Source organism: Calliphora vicina, chromosome 4, assembly GCF_958450345.1.
Source record: "Calliphora vicina chromosome 4, idCalVici1.1, whole genome shotgun sequence".
Lineage (NCBI taxonomy): Eukaryota > Metazoa > Arthropoda > Insecta > Diptera > Calliphoridae > Calliphora > Calliphora vicina.
The window spans coordinates 29,363,075-29,384,016 of record NC_088783.1 but is presented as its reverse complement, the minus strand read 5'-3'; the positions used below and the strand labels follow the sequence as shown (position 1 = coordinate 29,384,016).

General features: G+C 28.1%; 1 protein-coding gene across 4 annotated transcripts in view; it reads left to right on the top strand.

The window, feature by feature from the left end:
- sdk (sidekick cell adhesion molecule) overlaps positions 1-20,942 on the top strand; it is a 339,884-nt gene that overhangs the window by 205,169 nt on the left and 113,773 nt on the right. For all 4 annotated transcript variants that reach the window (XM_065510391.1, XM_065510392.1, XM_065510389.1 and 1 more), the window contains exon 2: positions 18,420-18,521. In XM_065510391.1, the coding sequence (XP_065366463.1) occupies positions 18,420-18,521 (102 nt within the window). The remainder of the gene's footprint in view (positions 1-18,419; positions 18,522-20,942) is intronic.

The following is a 20,942-nucleotide window of genomic DNA, read 5'->3' as shown; positions in this document are numbered from 1 at the left end:
CAGACAATTCACTATGGATCACTCCATAATAAGACTCAAATCTCAATTTCAAAAAATCTAGACCAAGTTCCTTAGCACCGGTAGAAATTGTTCAAATAAAACATAAAAGGTCCCAAACTAGGACACTTTGGCAATCCTTTATAAGTTTTCAGACTTATTGCGATTCAAAGAATCGTCCCAATCCAAATTTCCAAATTTCTAGCTATCTAAAAATTTTGAAGATCTTATAATAGCCTCAAACAATTTAATGGTATTCCATCAGGTCCAGTCCATCTAAGTTATTATATTTGGATCACCCTGTTTGTTTTACAAATAAAATCAGTGACGTTGTCTTTTCAAAGGGGGAAATTTTTAGGCAAACTTAAACGTATCTTTTAAAGTTCTGTTGAAACCGGATTTTTGAGAACGAATACCGGATACAATCTAATGTTTAGAATATATTTCTGATATTTTTGTGGTTCCCTGGTCACATCAGCTGTCTTATTTTGTCATAGAATTGTTTTAAGATGTTCAATACAGATATCTCTTTCAAAATTCGAAATAACTCTTTAAGAGCCCAGACATTGTTGTCCTCTTTTACCTGTAAAAAAAGTCTATAATTATGAAATGAATGTTTTTCTCTTATTTTATTTTATATTTAGCTCCTAAAAGATTTTGAAATTGTTTCTACTTGATGCGAGGTTCTTAATTCCTTTTCTCGAAACATCTTTCCCTAATTGCCTTTAGTATGGTCTGGTCTTCCTCTTCTTTTGCTGCTTCCAGTCTTTTGCATTAGGGGTGCAATTGCCGGATGGTCTTCGTAATGCATGGGTATATCTATCTTCATTTCGATATTCTGTTGGGTCAGAAAATTTAAAGACAATGTTTTTGGTATCCATATTCCACACTGTGCTAAGTTGTTGAAATACTTGAATGGCTCTCATGATGAGATTTGAAGCATTGTCAGAAGATCTTCCAGTCGATATTATGATGCTACCCAAGAAACAAAAAGGTGTTCATGCCCTGATGCCAGATGTTATGGATAGATGGCGTTTATTATTCCATCTTTCCTGCGTCTTAGTTACATTTATTTAAAAAAAAAAACAAACAGAAACTGCGAAGCGTTTTGCTTGTCTGCAGAAACACCCAGATTCTCTGGCAGTATTCGAACCCGCAACCCTTGGATTGATAGTCCAGTACACTATCGGGCACCCTCTGAGACTTAGACATTCTGAGACTTGGCTTTGCAACTTATGCTTCTAACAGTTTGAGGCTTTCCACTTTGTCGGTGTGACTATGCGTTAGAAAGCTTATGTCGTCAGCATACTAAAAGACGACCGCATATTCTCCACCTTATGCATTTGTTATTAACCGTTGCATTTTTCATAACAATGACCAGAAGTACATTTAAAAGTCTTGCCGAATGCCAGCCTTAACGAAACCTTGTCGCTTACAGAATCTTGATTTCCATTAATTTCCCCTGTACGACTTTACAGGTGAGTACATTCAAAATGGCAGCGTGGACAAGTGATTTGAAATCAATGAATCCATTCCATTGATTGCTCAATTATAACGCGAAGGCTGTTTATGTGATTTACGCAGGATTTGTTACCTGTCAAACCAGCATATCCGTAATGAAACTTCAAGTCTCCTGATCATAATATTTATGATTATCTTATTTATCATGCATCTTTCTTCGGAGTTGGAAGGCACATGTTTGCTTTTACTACACAGTGAAAACATTCGTAGTGTCAACCGAATTTGTTGCCAATAGAATGATTCGGTTGCACACATAGAATTTTTCGGTTCTAGCAATAGAATATCAGTTAATAAGGAAGAATTTCGGTTGAAGCTACCAAACTTTTGTTACCCTTCTAACATTTTGTAGCCACAACTTTAGAATTCGGTCACCAAGGCAACAAATTAGCTTGTCAGGAGTCGAATTACCGCATTCGTGGTCGAATGAGCTATCGAATCGAAAAATGATTTCGAAATCGAAATTATAATAAAATGTACTAAATTTCCTACTCGATATCGAATGCCATAATCTAAAATAAGAAAATTACGATCAGGAGGGTTATTATGTAACTCCTTTCGAAAAGAAATTCGTTCAAATTTGTATGCTTTATACATTTTATTTCAAAAGTGTTTCGATTCGAATCGAATTACATTATAACCCCCCAGTTTTACTCGATATCGAATGCGGTAATTCGGCCCCAGGTCTGTTTTAGAGCCCGAAAAGCCTCGACTATTTCTGTAGTAATGTTCATGTCAAAATACATTGCATATTGGTGAACGGAGTTTAGCACGCCTCTGCTAAAAGTATTTAAGCACACATTCATAAATATGTACGTACATATTTTGTTTTTCATATTTTGTACACAAAAATATCTACAAAGTTGACAAAATGAATAAAATATGAAACAAAAAGGCATGTATGCAAAAACTTTGTGCGTCATTTAAAAATAAACAAACAAAATTTAATAAATTTTGGTAAAACAAATTCAAAAAGACCCTTCTTAAAAATTTAGCAAAATAATAATCATTTCTTCTAAATATTTAATTAATTAATAACACATTGTTTAAAAATATTAATTTTTTTTCAAAATAATTAACTCATATTTATCATTTTTGTAACTTAAGAAGGAAGCCTTTAAAAATAAACATGAACAATATATTAAAACTAACTTAAAATAAAGAACATTTTCTAAATTTATAAATTTTAGAAGGTCCTTAATAGATATCATATGTTTTAGAAGGACTAAAATTTGAAATGTTTAGTAGGGCATCTCATAATTCATGTGACATAGTAAAAGGGTTGTGTTTATTTATAAGGCAGTATACTAACTATGTTTAGTATATACTATATTACAAGTGAGTGCATAGTATATTATCAAAACATGGCAAAATTCGTAAATTGCAACATGCATGTGCACAAACAACACCACTCACTATATGTAGTATGTTAGTTTATATTTATATTAACGTTGTGTTCACTTAAAATACAAACAATCCTTCTTTCTATACATTCATACTCATATACAATACATATTTGTAAAAGTAATTAAAATGTTTGGCAAATGATTTGAAAATAATTTCATTAAAAATACAACAACAACAAAAATACTTACACACAGATACTCACACACACGCACACAAGCACTTATATTGTCTCTTAAGGCAAATGTATGATGAGCAAGTTATAAAATGTTCTTTGTCTGCATCTGCTCCCTCAGAAAGTGCATAAAATGTTACCTACCAAAAACTACGACAATAACAATGGCAATAGCAACAACAAAGTACATACTATGAGTAAAAAGTAAAATATTAAATTTCATAAAATTATTTAGTGTGTTCAGTATTTGGTAAACTAAAATCCCCCAAATAAAAAGTAGAAAGATAGAGAGAAGATAAAAAGTTATAATAAAAAACCTTTCAACAGCCACTTCCATAAATATGTTTACAGATACGCAGAGGGGAGTATAAGGGGTATTCAAGTTGTGAAGCATTTAAGTATGGGACTTTTATTTGGATAGTTTTAATTATCGTCAATTTTGTTGTTGAATAAAGATTATTGTTGTACAAAGTATTTGAATAATTTTGAAATTAAAACACAGTGACATCATGGCAAAATAAAATACAGATTTCAAAATTTCTACACCATTTCCAATTCTCAATTTTTTGATATCGATCGAAATTTCAATATAATTTAAATAAATGCCCTGGTCCCAAATGTAGTCTAGACAGAATATCCATAATAGTTATTGTGAATACTGCTGTTGATGAAGGTTTTTACATAAAAGAGCTTTGGCAATATTGATAAAACAATTCTTAAGAATAGTTAAACTTTATTATTAAACAAATTACGTTATGTTTTTTTCTTTGACATAGGATGAAATATACATAAACTTAGCTGCAATAAAGTATTTAAAAATATAATTCCTAGAAGAGATTTGAACCAGGTGCGGCAAAATTTTAGTGATTTCGAATCTATTATCCAATAAAACTTATGAGCGTCACATGTCTGAGTTGTCATTGTCATCCAGGAGGATGTTTTTCCTTTTTTTTTCCAAAGTCTAGGAATGGATGGTTTTACCTTGCTCTCTCTCTCAACCTTGAAACTCTCATTTCTGTCGTATACTTTTTAGATTCATATTCGGATATCTTTTGAAACATTAGCTTTTTTCAACGAGGCATACAATTGGAAGAAATCACTTTTAAAACCAAATATTTATGAAAAATTAAATATTATCACTGAACCAGCGTAATGCAGTGTTTAGTTCCGGTATTTCATAAAAAAAGTCGAAGCGAGTTTAGTCAAAACCATTAAAAATAATCCCAAAAACCGCTCACGATTTGATTTCATTTTTTGTCAAAAATAAAATTGGAATCTTAAAAACAAAAAAAAAACTTAAGAATTCTGTGGAATTTAGAGAAATAACATCCGTATGTCAAGACATCCTGAGCTTTAATAAGTTAGAATGCTCCATCTGGAATTAAACAAATTGCGTTCGTTTCTACATTCATAAACATCCCCAATTAAACATATAATCAGTGCCTGTTTTTGATTCATTTTCTTTATGAGTGAAGAGAATACAACAATAAACATAGCTACAACAACATTCTTGTTTATACACATTAAACTGACACACACATTACAACAACAAGCTAAGTAACCTTAGCAGTGGTCAAAATTGAATTAAATCTAAAATTTAGCTTGTGGTTGTCTCACATTTTAGTTCACAACTTTTTTAGTAATGAACCGATTTTGCTGATTTTTAATACCAATCTGCTTAGGACAATGCTAAATACGCTAAAGGGATCTCATTAATTTAGCTTACATATTTTGGACGTCAACATGATTTACACACACTTTACTTTGTGAGGTATGAAATGAATATTTACTCTCGGAATGTCAAACATATTAAACGTAAAATTTTACAATATTAATAAGAAATTTTATGTATTTCAAAACAATATAATTATTTTAAAACTGTTAAAAGTAACCATATTTAAAAGGTAACTTAAACGAATTTGAGTGCAGAATATACAACAACAATCAAAGCTATAACAACATTCTAGGTTAAACACATTAAACTGATACACACGCATTACAACAATAACATATACAACTATAACCCCCATTTTCTCAACATCTGGTTATCGTTTTTCGTAACGATAAATCTCCGTAACGATAAATCTCCGTAACGATAAATCTTTATCGACACGATAAAAAATTACCAGAGATTGTGAAAATGGGTGAAAGAGTGTTGAAAATGTAATTGAACATAAAATTTGCTCGAGGTTATTTCACATTTTAGTCAATAACTTTGTTACTAATCAACCGATATTGCTGATTTTCAATACCAATCTGCTTAGGACAATGATAAACATTCTAAGGGAATCTAATTAGTGTTGGCTATTTATTTTAGACGCAAGCCTGTTTTACACACACACTTTATTTTGTTTGGTCTTAAATGAATATTTATCAGTGTTACACTAGGAGCTTCAAAATTATAAAACGTAAAACTTCAATATACAACAACAATCAAAGCTACAACAACACATACATTATAATAACAAGATAAGCAAACATAACAGTGTTGAAAATTTAATTGAACATAAAATTTGCTAGAGGTTATCTTACATTTTAATACATCACTTTATTACTAATCAACCGATATTGCTGAGTTTTAATACCAATCTGCTTAGGACAATGATAACCATTCTAAGGGAATATAATTGATGTAGGCTATTTATTTTAGATGCAAGCCTGTTTTACACATACACTTTATTTTGTGTATTTAAATATTTCTCAGTGACAAACTGATGAAACCTTAAACATTACAATAATGATAAGAAATTTTATGTACATATTTAAAAAGGTATATCAAAACAAAATAAATATTTTAAACCAGCTTAAATAAACCATTTTAAAAGGCAACCTAAAATAATGTGTCAACCAAACACAAATTATTTACAAAATTAACTCAGCTACATGTCATATACATATTTTCTTTTAAATTCTTATATTTGACATTTTTTTTTGTCATAATTTTTATAAAAACCAATTATCATTTGATCAGCTTAGATGCATTCAAGCTTGACATTACAAATAATATTAATAATTGTATATAATTTATGTATGTGTTCTTTCTAGCATTAAATTTATAAATAACCTCAGCAACCCAACCCTCAAATTATTTGTATTAATTTGGTTTAAAAACCTTTTAACAGTTTTAAGAAGTTCTATAAAAAGAAACAAAAAACGTAAATAAAAATAAATGCATTTTTGTTGTAGTAAAACACTTGAAAAACACTTACACACATATACGAAAATTTATGTAAATTTACATAACTTATTACAAATAATGTACGTAAGTAAGTACATATGTACATGGAATGCTTATACTTATGATAAATGTAAAAATGCATGTACATATTGTACATTATCATCAACGGCATTATCATCATCATCATCGTTTTCATCAGCATATCACTCACTCATTCAATACTTATTAACAGCAGCTGTTTGTATGTAATGCACTCATACACATTTACTAATTTAATGCATGCCTTGTCTTGTTGCAGGCAATGTTTCATATTTTTTCCTTCTTTTCTTTTCAATACCAACCACTACATACCTCAATGCAATATTTCCAAATTTTAATGACCAACTTATGGCCCGCTTTAATGATGGGGTTTTAATTAAGGTTTCTTTATTAAGACCGGAAAGCCAAACTACTAATTAATGGTGGGAAACCTTAATAAAACAACAATAATTAAAAAAAATATCACAATATGATCAGTCATGTGAACACAGCTAATTTTTACGAATTAATCAATTTTCCATATCAGAGTCATTCATAAAGAAAAATTCTTTGGTGAATTGTATTGGTGAATTTTTGTATTTTGATGAAAGCAAACTTTTTACGAATTAAACAATTTTGTAAGAGATATGTTTTAAATGAGAATGTTTTGGCATATTGTTCCAGAAGCTTCTCGAACCTACTTTATTGAAAGCTAGCGCCTTACTGAATGAAATCATTTTTTATTTTGAAAACTTCGAGGATTGTTTTATTTGAATTCTTGTTTGTGTAAAAAGCCGATTAATATTCATACTCTGGAGCTATATGTGGCTTAGCTTAATTTACAATGTCTCCGTCCCCTCTTATTTGCAAGGTTTCCCAATCCTTAAATATGTTAATGTTTAAAACTGTATATATACTGATTGTTTCATCACTATCACAGCGTACGACTGCAAAGTTTTTTCTTTTTATCATTTCGCTAGTCAAGCATACAATTTTTGCATAAATAATTTTCGAACAAAAAATAAGCATACAAAAAAAGTTCTGTGAAAAATAATTTGAATTTGTTACACAACTTTTACCTCCAAACATTGTCGTTTTATTAATTTACATATGTTTCGCAATACATATAAAAAATACAATATATTCTCATTACTTTTTTTTATTTTGCAAGCTATAGATATCATTTATTGTTGGTTTTTTAGGAATTTTAAAATAACTTTAGGAGGTAACTTAAATTCCAAGGATGTTTTGCAACTTTAAGGATTTTATAACATCTTCATAGATATGGAATATTAACAAAGAGGATTATGAGCTTCTGGGGTATACATGTATGGCCCGTCCTCCCATTTTGTTTCTTGATAAGGAAATTTTTGAAATTGTGTAAATAAATGATTCAGAAGTTATCGATCATATTTTTTATAGAGAACAGTTTTAAATACTTCCAATTTAAAAATGCTGACCCTCTTTTCAATCCCATACATTACAACAACAAACTAAAGGTAGGGTCACACACGGCAAATACTTGCTCAAAAAAGCGTAACCACTTTTTTTTGGACAAATTTGTTTGACGTGTTTACTCTTACAAGTGTTTTGTAAGATCAAGCAGCATCAAATAAAATAAAACTAAATTTTTTCTTTTGAATCATCCTAAGTAAAATAAGTTTTTGAAATAAATAAAAGAATTCAAATGTATTTTATTTAGTGGTTACGTCTTTTAAGTAACTTTAAGAGAAAAAATATTTTTTTTTAGATTGTCTTACATTTTAGTACATAACTAATTTAGAAGATTTTCAATACCAATCTGCTTAATACAATGATAAACATTGTAAAGGAATCTCATTAAGCTTGATTATATATTTTAGACGAGAGCATGTTTTACACACAGTTTACTTTGTGAGGTCTAAGATGAATATTTCTCAGAATTACACACAGAACGTTAAACTAATATAAAGTTAAACTTTATCAAACATTTTATATCTAGGGAATTCTCGCGAATATTTTTTAGAAATTCGCTGCAAAATATGTCTTAAAAATGTGGGATTCAAGCCAATATTGGATACTCTGTTCCTAAAGCGTATCCCAGAGAGAGCTTTCTGCATCGATTGAAGCAAATTGTAATGATGGATTATTACGGTTTCATGTCTGGCCGCATATTCTGGACCTTTTTCGGCCAATGCTCGCTTCAAACGAATCATTTACGTTCGATAGAGGTTCCCTGTGATGGTCTCGTCAGATTTCAGCAGTTTATAATAGATGTAACCCTTTTGCTCCCATGGATATTCGGCTGGTTCTCCCGGCTTCACATACGATCTCTTACGCTTTGGGCTTGTAATGGATCTATTTTTCATCGCAAGTAATGATTCGGTGCAAAAACTATTTTCTTTTATAGCGTTCAAGTATTATTTCGGACATGCAAAATCGTATTTCAGGGTCTCTCGGCTTCAATTCGTATGGTACCAAATTTCTCTGCTTTTTGATAAATCCTGCTGCTCGCAAACTTTTTGAAATTGCTGTTTGAGTAGCTGCCAATGATTTTGCAAGCTCTTGTTGTGTTTTACAAAAATCTTCATGGATTAATGCCTCCAATTCTTGGTCTTAAAACTTTTTTTGGCTGGTCTTATCGATCTTTGTCTGCCTTGTCAAAATCCAAATTCTGAACCGCACAAACCATCTCTCCCACGTTGATGGAACACATTCACTATAAGCTTTGATGAGCAATCGGTGTACTTTTTTCAAACTAATGATGTAAAGCAAAACTTCCCGCATATGACTCTATGTTGATACAAAATTCAACATTTCCAATAATTAAGTGTAAATTCAATTCATTTATGCCCAACATAAACTTGATTTTAAAATAATTGTTATACATTTTTATGCTCGTACATAGACACTTGTTTTCCTATTTATTAAATATTAAACAAAATGGTTTATTGATTATTTGTAGAGGGGTTTGTGGGGATTAAAAAAAAACTTAAACAATAACTAAAAATGTTATTTATATTTCTGTAACAAATAAAATGCTTCCACTTTAATGCACTTTATTTATGTAATGTGGGAGTTGCAATGATCCATTAGAAGGAGGGGTCAAAGGTATATAAAAACAATTCCCAAAAGTTATTTTATAACAAACAAATAAATAACTAAAATGATGAAAAACAAATAAAGTAAAATAAATTGCTTTTGACTGGCTATACCAAGGTGATTAAAAAGGATTGAAATTTAATACTTTTTTTTGTGCAGATTTAACAAAATAGTTTTCCTGAATAATCGTTATTATTCATAACAAAAAATAGAAAATATTAACAATAGTTTTAGTTAATAATAGCACTCTTCAAATTTTCTGTTTCATTAAAATTTATATAATTTATTATAAACAATTATGGATGTTTATTTAAATTTCAATTTTTTTGTATAGTTGGATATAAATATGTTTTCCATCAGTTTTATATGACATTATTTATTGTATTATAGTTTTTGTGAATTTGTACCACATTTTATTTTAAATATTGTTTTAATTTTTTTTTTTGTTAAACCACAATTATTATGTACATATATTTTTGTGTTGTTTAAATAATAATTTTTTTTCTTTTATTTAAATAATTAGTAGCATTTGCTAGCTCAACCACGAGATTCATAAATAAAATTATAAAAATATTTAAATGATAAACTAAATTTCAATGGCATATATTGTATTTATGGTGTTACTAGGTTTTGGTTTAATTGTTGCAAATTTGTGTAATTTTTTTTGGAACTTGAATATTTTAGTGTAATAATAATATTAGGCTTATATGTGTAACAGGAATTTAAAGTAATTTTAAACTCTATAAGTAAGATACATATGAATTTATTCCAAGCTTTTCTCCATACTATTCCTTTATTCAATTCATTACAAGTTAATTTATAGGCTTAATTCTTTAGTTCTTCAAACTATTGAATTCTTTCCTTTGACAATTCATTCTTTATAGCATTAATTCAAAATTAGGAAAAATTTGTCTTTTTTTAACACAACACATGTAAAATTTCTACTCAAATTCACGAACATAAAATTTTGTGAAAATGAGCGAATTCACTTAATTGTGAATAAATTCGTAAATAATCCATCGATGTTTATGATCGATATCTCAATTTGTTCCTATTACATGTGACTTTTCAATAGAGCAATAAATCTGAACAATTTCTCCCGTTTTCGATTTTTCATGATTTTTTGAAAACAAAAAATAGTTATTTTCACGAAAAAAAATATATTTTTTGCTTAAATTTTTAATATAACTCCGAAACTACTGAGCCGATTGAAACGCAATATATATGTGAAAATTTGTACATAACATGGGGAAAATGTTATGTACATATTCCCCAGAAGAACACTAACTATTCAATTTTATGTATATCAAACAAAAAACTAAAATTTTGTGAAAAGGAGCGAATTTACTTAATTGTGAATAATTTCGAAAAGAATCAATCGATTTTTATGATCAATATCTCATTTTGTTGCTGTTATATGTGGCTGTGTGATAAAGCAATAAATCTCAACAATTTCTCCAGCTTTCTATTTTTCATGATTTTTTTAAAACAAAAAAAAATTTCTATTTTCACTTAAAAAATATATTTTTTACTTTAATTTGTTATTATAACTCCGAAACTGCTTAGCCGATTGAAAAGAAATATATATATGAAAATATGTACATAGCATGGGGAAAATGTTTTCAAAATTTAATCATTTGAAAGAAAAACTCAAACTACTAAATTTTATGTATATTAAACCAAAAACTAAAATTTTGTGAAAAGGAGCGAATTTACTTAATTGTAAATAATTTCGAAAAGAATCAATCGATTTTTATGATCAATATCTCATTTTGTTACTGTTATATGTGGCTATGCGGTAAGCGATAAATCTGAACAATTTCTTCCGTTTTCTATTTTTCATGATTTTTTTTTAAACAAAAAAATTGGTATTTTCACGAAAAAAGTATATTTTTTGCTTCAATTTTTGTTATAACTCCGAAACTACTGAGCCGATTGAAACGCAATATATATGTGAAAATTTGTACATAACATGGGGAAAATGTTATGTACATATTCCCCAGAAGAACACTAACTATTCAATTTTATGTATATCAAACAAAAAACTAAAACTTTGTGAAAAGGAGCGAATTTACTTAATTGTGAATAATTTCGAAAATAATCAATCGATTTTCGTGATCAATATCTCATTTTGTTGCTGTTATATGTGGCTGTGCGATAAAGTAATAAATCTGAACAATTTCTCCAGTTTTCTATTTTTCATGATTTTTTTAAAACAAAAACAATTTCTATTTTCACTTAAAAAATATATTTTATGCTTTAACTTGTTATTATATCTCCGAAACTACTTAGCCGATTGAAACGAAATATATATATAAAAATATGTAAATAACATGGGGAAAATGTTTTCAAAATTCAATCATTTGAAAGAAGAACTCAAACTACTAAATTGTATGTATATCAAACCAAAAACTAAAGTTTTGTGAAAAGGAGCGAATTTACTTAATTGTGAATAATTTGGAAAAGAATCAATCGATTGTTATGATGGATATCTCATTTTGTTGCTATTATATGTGACTGTGTGACAAAGCAATAAATCTGAACAATTTCTCCCGTTTTCGATTTTTAATGATTTTTTTAAAACAAAAAAACTTTTCTATTTTCACTTAAAAAATATATTTATTGCTTCAATTTGTTATTATAACTCTGAAACTACTGAGCCGATTAAGTCGCAATATATAAACGGATTAAAGGTTATGTAAATTTCTGGAGTTATTTTAATAATATCAGACTAACGGTTTTTGAGTTATCATTAATTATGAGGAGCAACGAAAAAAAAAATTCACAATTTTAATTAAAATTTAAAAAAAAAAAAAATTAAATTTTTTAACATATTTGTACTAGTGGAACCACAATACATCAAAATTGTAGTGGTTAAAAAGCCCATACATTTTTTTCGATTTTGTTGCCCTGTGTAAGCATTCAAAGGTTGAATTAGATTTCGGGAATATATTTATTGAATGAATGGCTGATATGCTTTAATTTCGAATTAAGATTTTAGTGAATTAAATTCAAATTGAACAAATTAATTCAAAGCTCTGGTCTATAGAGTGTAAATGATTTTACCTTTAACAAGAAAACAACAAATTATTTTTAATAAAGAATTCCAAATTAATATAATATTTTAAAATTTGTTATTAAATTCCAATTTACAGTTTTACTTTTTACTCAATTTTACTAGAAAAAAAATGTAATAATAAAAAATATTTGTCTAACTATCGTCTAACTAAAAATCATTTACAACAAACTAATAATACATACATAAATATATTTCATCAAAAGTTGATAAAAATTTTGACAATCGAATGAATATGTGTAAAATGTGCATGCAAGTGTTGGTGTTGCAGCAAATCATTGTGGTGTAAAATTGATTATAATATTTCATCATAACATATTTGTATTTGCCCCAAAATGATGTAAATGTTATTTACAAAAAAAAAACATTTCTATGAATATTATTTCGCAATAAACTTTTAGTTTCAAAAAAACACACAGCTATTATTGTAATAATTTGGGAAAATGTTGCAAAAACTTTTTATAACAATATTTAAAAAAAAAAAATTTAAATAAACTTCACTCACATAACAAATGTACGCAGAGAAAAAATATTGTTGTGCATGTTTAATGTAACGTATGGTTACAGTAAACAAGTATATGTTTGTGACAACCATTTTTATGATGAAGGACTTACCATATTATGTTACTCTCGGCCTATGGATATCATAATCTCAGAACAACATTTTATGATATAATGATTCATCATTGTTTACTGTAACCATAATATAATTGATACAATCATATAAATAGTTACTAAGACTATAATATTGTTAAAAAACTTGTAAAAATATTGAAATGGTTACAGTAAACATGCACAACTATAGTTTTTCTCTGCGTGTACATTGGATTTATTATCCATTATTTGCTGGGCCATTTTAAAGTTAACAATTTTTTACCCATTTTCGCAACTACAGTCCATATATAAATAAATATTATTTTTATTTTTCATTAACTTATGTGGTTAAATTTGTTTTTGTATTTTATTTAATGTTTTGTCACACATAATCAAAATAGTGCACACAGAAGGGGAAAAACAAGACACAAAAAAATAATAATAATTGTAAATGTATTTTGTGTATTGTATTTATTTAACAATATTTCTGACACTAGTTTAAAACCACAAAAACAATTTACAATTTGCCAACACACACAAACATTAACATTCATATTTATTATTTGAATGTGTCCTTGTTTTTAATTACACTCTACTGAAATGTTTAAACATGGACTTTGTAAAAAAAAAACACAAATATTTTTTAATTAACTTTTCTTTCGGCATCATCTTAAGAATTTCTTTTATGTTTTAAGAAAATTTATTTGTCCAACAATAAAATTGTTTGTTTTAAATTCATTGTAATATTTTCTGTATTTATTTTTTGTTTTTGTGTTAATCTTGTTAAATGATAAGATTAAATTTATTCACATGCTGTTAAGTTTTCGTGGAAATGGTAAAAAGTTTCAGCTCCCCAAAGTATGCAGTACAAATTTAGATATTTTATTTGCTAATAAATAAGAACAGGCAGTTGTATGTGGGAGAAACTTGAAGAACTAACATTAGTAAATGCTACCGGGCGAAGCCGGGCGGTCAACTAGTATTAAATAAAAATATTTTGCACCTGTTATGTTAGTGGTAAAACTAAATTATAAATCTGCTTTAAAAAATTTTTTATATAAAGTGCATTATGCGGTATTGCTAATATCAATCCAATAGTAGATCCAAGATTAACGCATCTGACTGACTGATCCAAATAAATGTTGATCCATTTTAAATGCTCTTTGTATCTCTATTATTTTAGAAGAAAAATAAGTTACAAGATTTACTCTTTTTACCCTTTATGGGAATCAACAGCCCAAATTTAATGACTTTAGCTACAAGTCATTAAATTTGAGCTTTTAAAATGGATCAACATTTATTTAAAAAAATTAATACAGGTGTTTGGTACTTTTTGAAATTTGAACCCTTAAGGGGATAAAACTGTTAAAAATTATGCTTTGGTACTTTTTTGGCACCTTATATATCTTTAAAACCTATAAATACCAAATATAAAATTGGTACTTTTTAAAAATTTTAAATTAATTTATATTCAGCCCAATTATGAATAAAAAATTCCCAGGGAGTTTGTTCCCCGGGAGTTTTTTCCCATTGAATTTGAATACGAAAAATGAGAAAAGGGAAAAAACTCCCCTGGAATTTTTATTCATAATTGGGCTGATTAAATCAATGGAGAGAAAAAAGTACCAAATGGGGGAAAAAACAGTTTATTCATAATTTGATTGATAAAATTTTAAACACTGGTTCCTCCAGTTATATAAAAATATACCAACAGATATTGGTCAAAAAAATCGGTATTTCTGGTTTTTTGCTTATATCTCAGCCATTTGTTGCCCAATTTTCCCGATTTTAAATAGCAACTGAATTCCACCATTTCCATTTGTATTTTATGAAGTATCTAATTGAATTTCAAAATATTTCAATTGTATTTCAGAAGTTTCCAATTGTATTCCAGAAATTTGTAATTATATATCAGAATTGCGATACTAATGAAAAATTCTGAAAAACAATTGGAAAATTCTGAAATACAGTTAGAAAATTTTTAAGTATAAATTAAATATTCTGAAATATAAATAGAAAATTCTATAATTCAAATGGAAATTTCTGAAATACAATTGGAAATGGTATTGTCCTGGTTTAGTACACGATATATTAATGTATCAATCATGTTTGTAAGTTATTTGGGGACATCAGAAAGTTGATTTCACTATATACATATATTGACTCTAATATCTATAACGATCCAGAATACAGTGACGGACAATACAATAGAATCACTACATATGAATTCGATTAAAGCGGTAAAACTACAAAATTTGATTTTAAAATTTAAAATTTGTTCATTATATATTAATGCTCATAACGTAAACAATAAATAGAAAAAAATAAAATAAAAAAATAACATATTCTTATGTTAAAAACGATGTCAAATCTAAAAGACTAAATAAAATATGCGACATTCAAATAGAATCAATCAATCAGTCTTAAAATGATTAAAAATAAAAAATCATCATAAGAATTCGTTGTTTTCTTAATATTTTGTTGCATATCAATTATTTCTAATAACAGCATCAAATCTGTTGGGGATTGAATTAAACAAACTTTCGCATGTAGATCGGGAAATTGCAGACCATATTTCCTGAATTTTCTGCCAAAGTTCTTCCTTGTTTTTCAATTTTTCAGGTCCGAGTTTGTCTTTTACTATTTTCCATAGGATTTAAGTCTGGTTATTGAGACGGCCATTCCATAACATGAATTTTGTTATATAAAAACCATTTTTTGGCAAGACCTGACTTGTGCTTTGGGTCATTATCTTGCTGGAAGAGCCATTTTAAGGGCATATTCCATTCTGCATGTGGCTTTATAACATTCTCCAAAATATTTACATACAAGTGCTTATCCATATTTTCTTTAATCCAATAAATTGGACCAACGTAATACCAAGAAACGCATCCCCATATAATAATATTTCCCCAACCATGTTTAAACGTTTTATGTTTTTGCCATTTTTTGGACGTCTAACCCATGTCTTATCACACTACCAATTAAATTAATGGTCGTTTCGTCCGTCCACAACACATTTTGCCACTTTTTTATATTTTCTGGCCCACACCAATCCTTATGATTGCTCCTGGTTTTAAATGAAATATTGGTAGTGATTCTATTGTAATGTCCGTCACTGAATATGTATATGGGGGATTTCATGTCAACTGAACCAACTTTTGAAATCGATGTCTTCAAATTGGGATGAAATTTGCATTTTTTTCCAAAATCGAAAACTTTTTTGATTGAATTACAAATCATTAATTTTGATATACAGTGACATTGTTTGAAAGTATGGCAACACTGAATGTTTAAACATGAACTTCGAAAGCTCTAGTAGTTGTCCACTAAGATCATTGTAGAATGTTCACGAAAGATGGCGTGTGTATAAATAGTGGCAGAGGTTGCAGTCGTCAATGATTCTAATTTGAAACATCGTTAAGTAAAGACATCAACTGCATTATAAAGTGTGTGTGTATTTCTGCGAATTTATAAACGTTTATATAAACACTGAGTGACTATTTAAAGTGTTGTTGTGTAAATTTAAATAAATAAAGATTTGTTACTATTTTTAAACTACTAAATGGCTTTTATTTTCAATAAAAAGTATCCGGTTTATTTAAAGGTATTAAACCCCATTCATTTTTAAAAGGTAAAAACATAACAATACGTTGACCAGCCTCAGCGAACATCCGCTGTAAATAACATGATATGGCCGAAACAAGTGGAACATACCCCCTCTAATTCGTAGAGTTCGTGACCGATCTTGTTGTGTCTGAATTACTATCCAATGGGACTGACCTTGGTGTAAATTTTATCCCGATCGGATGTCTGATATGCTGAGTGAAATATGAATCAAAGAAAATGTACAAAAAAGTTAGAACTAATATGGTAACTTGTCCATATTCTAATGGTAATTTTTGCATTTTCTATAATGAAATTAAACTTATATAGTCCCGATAGAGCGGAAATCCACCAGATTTATGGTACCTTTTATTTATGCTAATGGTACTTTTTGAATATTTTATAATGGCATGCCAAATTGAACACACAGGAGCCTGAATAAGTAAGATTCCACAAGAAGTGGTCTTATTAATACTTGAATATTTTATATGAATTGAACAATGAAGGAAAACAATATGTACTTAATGGTACTTTTATTTCCATCAAATGGTACATTTTGTATGGTACTTTTTTTTATTATTTTCTATAATAATTATAAAGTATAAATGTTTGTATGAGAAATTACATTTGAAGCTTGTTTGTACTTTTTCTTTATTATAATGGTACTTTTTGAACATTTAATTATAAAATTAGACTCATTTGATCCAGAAGGAGTGATAATGTAGAAAGGAGGACTTTGTGGAGTTTTCATATATGGTGGTCAATATGGTCCTATATGAATGAGAAACAGTTAAAGCTTAATAGTACTTTTTCTTTATTATAATAGTACTTTTTGAATATTTTATAATAATGAAGCTAGAATCATAAAATTAGACTTATTTGATTTAGAAATACTGAGAATGCATATAGGAGGACTTTCTGGAGTTTTAATCTATTTTTTTTTTTGTTGGTTTATTCAAAAATAATTAAATTAATAACCTTAAAAAACACAAAACTAGAAACGCCGAAATCGCTATAATCGTTATAAATTTTAAAATTATAGGGTCATTAAAGTAAAATGTGTACCATTTGTTAACTATATATATTAACCAACAACAAATTATGTATTTCATCGATGTGTCCAAATAAAAAGCATTTGTATCATTAGCTTAGTGTGCAAATATGCTAAGTTAATTTTTTTAGAAAATTAAGATTTTTTCATACCAAATAAGTAGAAAGAACTGTATTAACAGATTTGAAAAATATTTAAAAGAAAAAGTTTTTTAAAACGTTTTTTTGTGTCGCTTGTAAAATTCGCTAAAAGGGACTTATCACATTTGCACACTAAGCTTGCAATGTGTATTAAAAATATGTATTATAAAATTACAAAAATGTCATTTGACCACATATTTTGTTTGTTAATTATTTGTTGTTCATTACAAACATTTATTTAATCAAAAAAACAAACAGCAAAAAACTATTTGTTGTATTAATGAATAAACGCACAAATGCACAACAATAAATGAAGGCGTGTAAACCTCCTACCTATATGTATACAAAAATATTTATTTGTGCTTGAGTATGCAATGTAATATAATAATGTATTGTGTTTTTTATACTTATGTATAAATATTGTACATTTTGGTATTTATTTAATGCTGATCAAATATTTATTAAATTACTTCATACACCTTAATCAAATACAACAACAAAAAACAACATATTTTTATTAATACCTATAGAGTATTTGTTTATAAACTAATTCTTTGTTTCTTTTTTTTATCAATTTACAGATGGCCCACAATTACAGCCTCCTCGTTTTACAACGCAACCATCATCTTCAGGTTCAATAGTTAGTGAAGGACGTACAAAAATTCTACAGTGTCATGCCTTGGGTAAGTTCAACAGAAAATCCTACAACAATAACTACAATTGAGCCTCATTTTTATAACTTTTTTTTTTGTTTCTTTATTATTATTACATTTTCTACTTGTTTTTCATCTTTTTTTGTTTTGTATTATTTGTATTTGTTGTTTTCTTACCGTGTACTCTTTGGAATTAAAGGTACATAGAGGTATAATGGCAAGAAAAGAATGAACATAAACTCACAAAGGAGTTGTTTTGGCTAGGGAAGGAGCCAGCATATTGTTTGGGTGTATTGATTCATATTGAAAAATGATACCAACAACTAAAGCCAGAGAAAGAGAAACATTTTGCCAAGATAATGAACTAGAAAAAAATAATAATAACCTTTTTTATGGGGTTTCTTTCGAACAAACAAAAAAATGATGAAAAAATATATACATATATGCTTGTATAAGAAAAGAGGTCTTGCAAGGAAACTTTTGTTTTTTTAGTTTCAGTTTTTACTTACTACAACATACTTACTTTATTTCACAAACACTTACTTAGTTACTTGTTTGTTTGTTGCTGCTTGACCACTCTGTACGTCCAGCGTACTCGTGCTGGCTGGTGATGTTGCTGCCATTGCTGCAGCAATTGTATGCGTTATAATGTGGTTAGAGGCATTATTTACTTGAAGCTCACTATTTGCGCTTCGCCCTTTTTTCTGCAGATGTTATTTTCAATGCTCGTTTATAGCCTGCCTTGCATGCCTGCCTGGTTTTAGGTATCAATTTTTCATTACCAGACAAACAAACCTTCTTCTTCAGTGCTTCATGCTTTTGCCATTTTCTTGTGATGTGGCAAACCCATGTAGTTGCTACATATGTACTGTTTACGTTCCACATATAAGCACATGAACACAAGTCGCACAAGCCTTCTTACATTAGTAAATAGTTTCATTTTGTTCCATTTTTTTTTGTTCGTGTGAGCTTCTTACATATATTCTCGTATTGAATTTCTATTTCCCTAAATGACAATTTTAACCTGTTAGGTAATGTTTAGTGTCCAAGAAAAGTTTCTTAGGTTTTTGAAGAAAATACAAAATTGTATACAATTAATCCTTTAAGTAGACAAGCAGATTGTATATTTACCATAAGACCTGAAATAAGAGAGTTGGAAGAGGATTAATGTTGGTTTATATTTAACCCTGCTGGTACTTTTGTTAGATATTTAATAAAGCTTAAGTTTCTTTTTTTGTTATATAATTATTTTATGATTAATTTTTCAAAGTAAAACCATGAGAAATGGAACTAGTGGCGTATCTACTGCACCTTATGCAATATTTTTAAAGCCAAACATACAGATTTTCACAAAATATAGATTTTTGTCCATTAATAGGAATGATCACTGATCGAGCTTCTTACAAAGTTATTAACGATTTAAGATATTTTTATCATTTTCTCAATTTAACTCTTATTTACGAAGTTATTCATTTATAAAAGAACGATTTCTGCTCAGAAATGTAAGTAAGCACCGATCGAGCTTATTTTCATAATTAAACTACAAACTTATTAACAATATATTTTTAATTTTTCCATATAAAAGATTGATTTATTGGTAGGAAATATGAGTGATCACATATCGATCATATTTTTGGAGTTTTTTTTTTATATAAATAGTTGAGTTTTGTTTATACATATGAGTGATCGTACTAATTTTCTCAATTAAACGCTTTTTTTCATTAAACATAGATTTTTCGTCGGAATTTAAAGTGATCTCAGGTTGAGCTCTTTTCCTGATGATGATTTTAGTTATATTGAAATAACTAAATACGATATTTGGCCTTAAACACCAGTGATCACTGATCGAGATCATTTTCTCATTTATTTAAACTTTAGATATTTTAATTTTTTTCTAAAAAATATTGATTTTTGGTAAGAAATATGAGTGATCACTAGGGTGTCACTATGCTCCCATTGTCCAAAATTGTTATTCGTCATTTTAAAATAAATTGCTGAACATTTGAGCAAATAATATTTTGAGATTTGGAAAAAAAAATTTAATTTTCTGACTATAATCTGATACCAAAAAAAATCATAAAATTTCATGTATATCACAAATCCCAAATTTTACATTTTAAAAATTTTTATTAAACGAAATTTCAAAAAATTAAAAAAATAGTTTTCGGTTCTAATAAACACTAAATAAAGATTAAAAATGGATATTTTAACGATTGTTAAAATTGACGGATTCCGAGGAAATTTAGTTTTTTTGTTACAAATTTGTTAAAATTATTTCTTAGGAAACTTTTCTTGGTCTTTTTTCTATTTTTAAATTTCAGATTGCTTCTTTGGATTTCTATGACATTGTTTATGATATCTAGGCTCAAATTTGTCCATATTATCAAAGTTGAATCATTGTAGACCCTATTGATCAAACTCCTTTTCTCAATTAAACGTTTTTTAAACAAA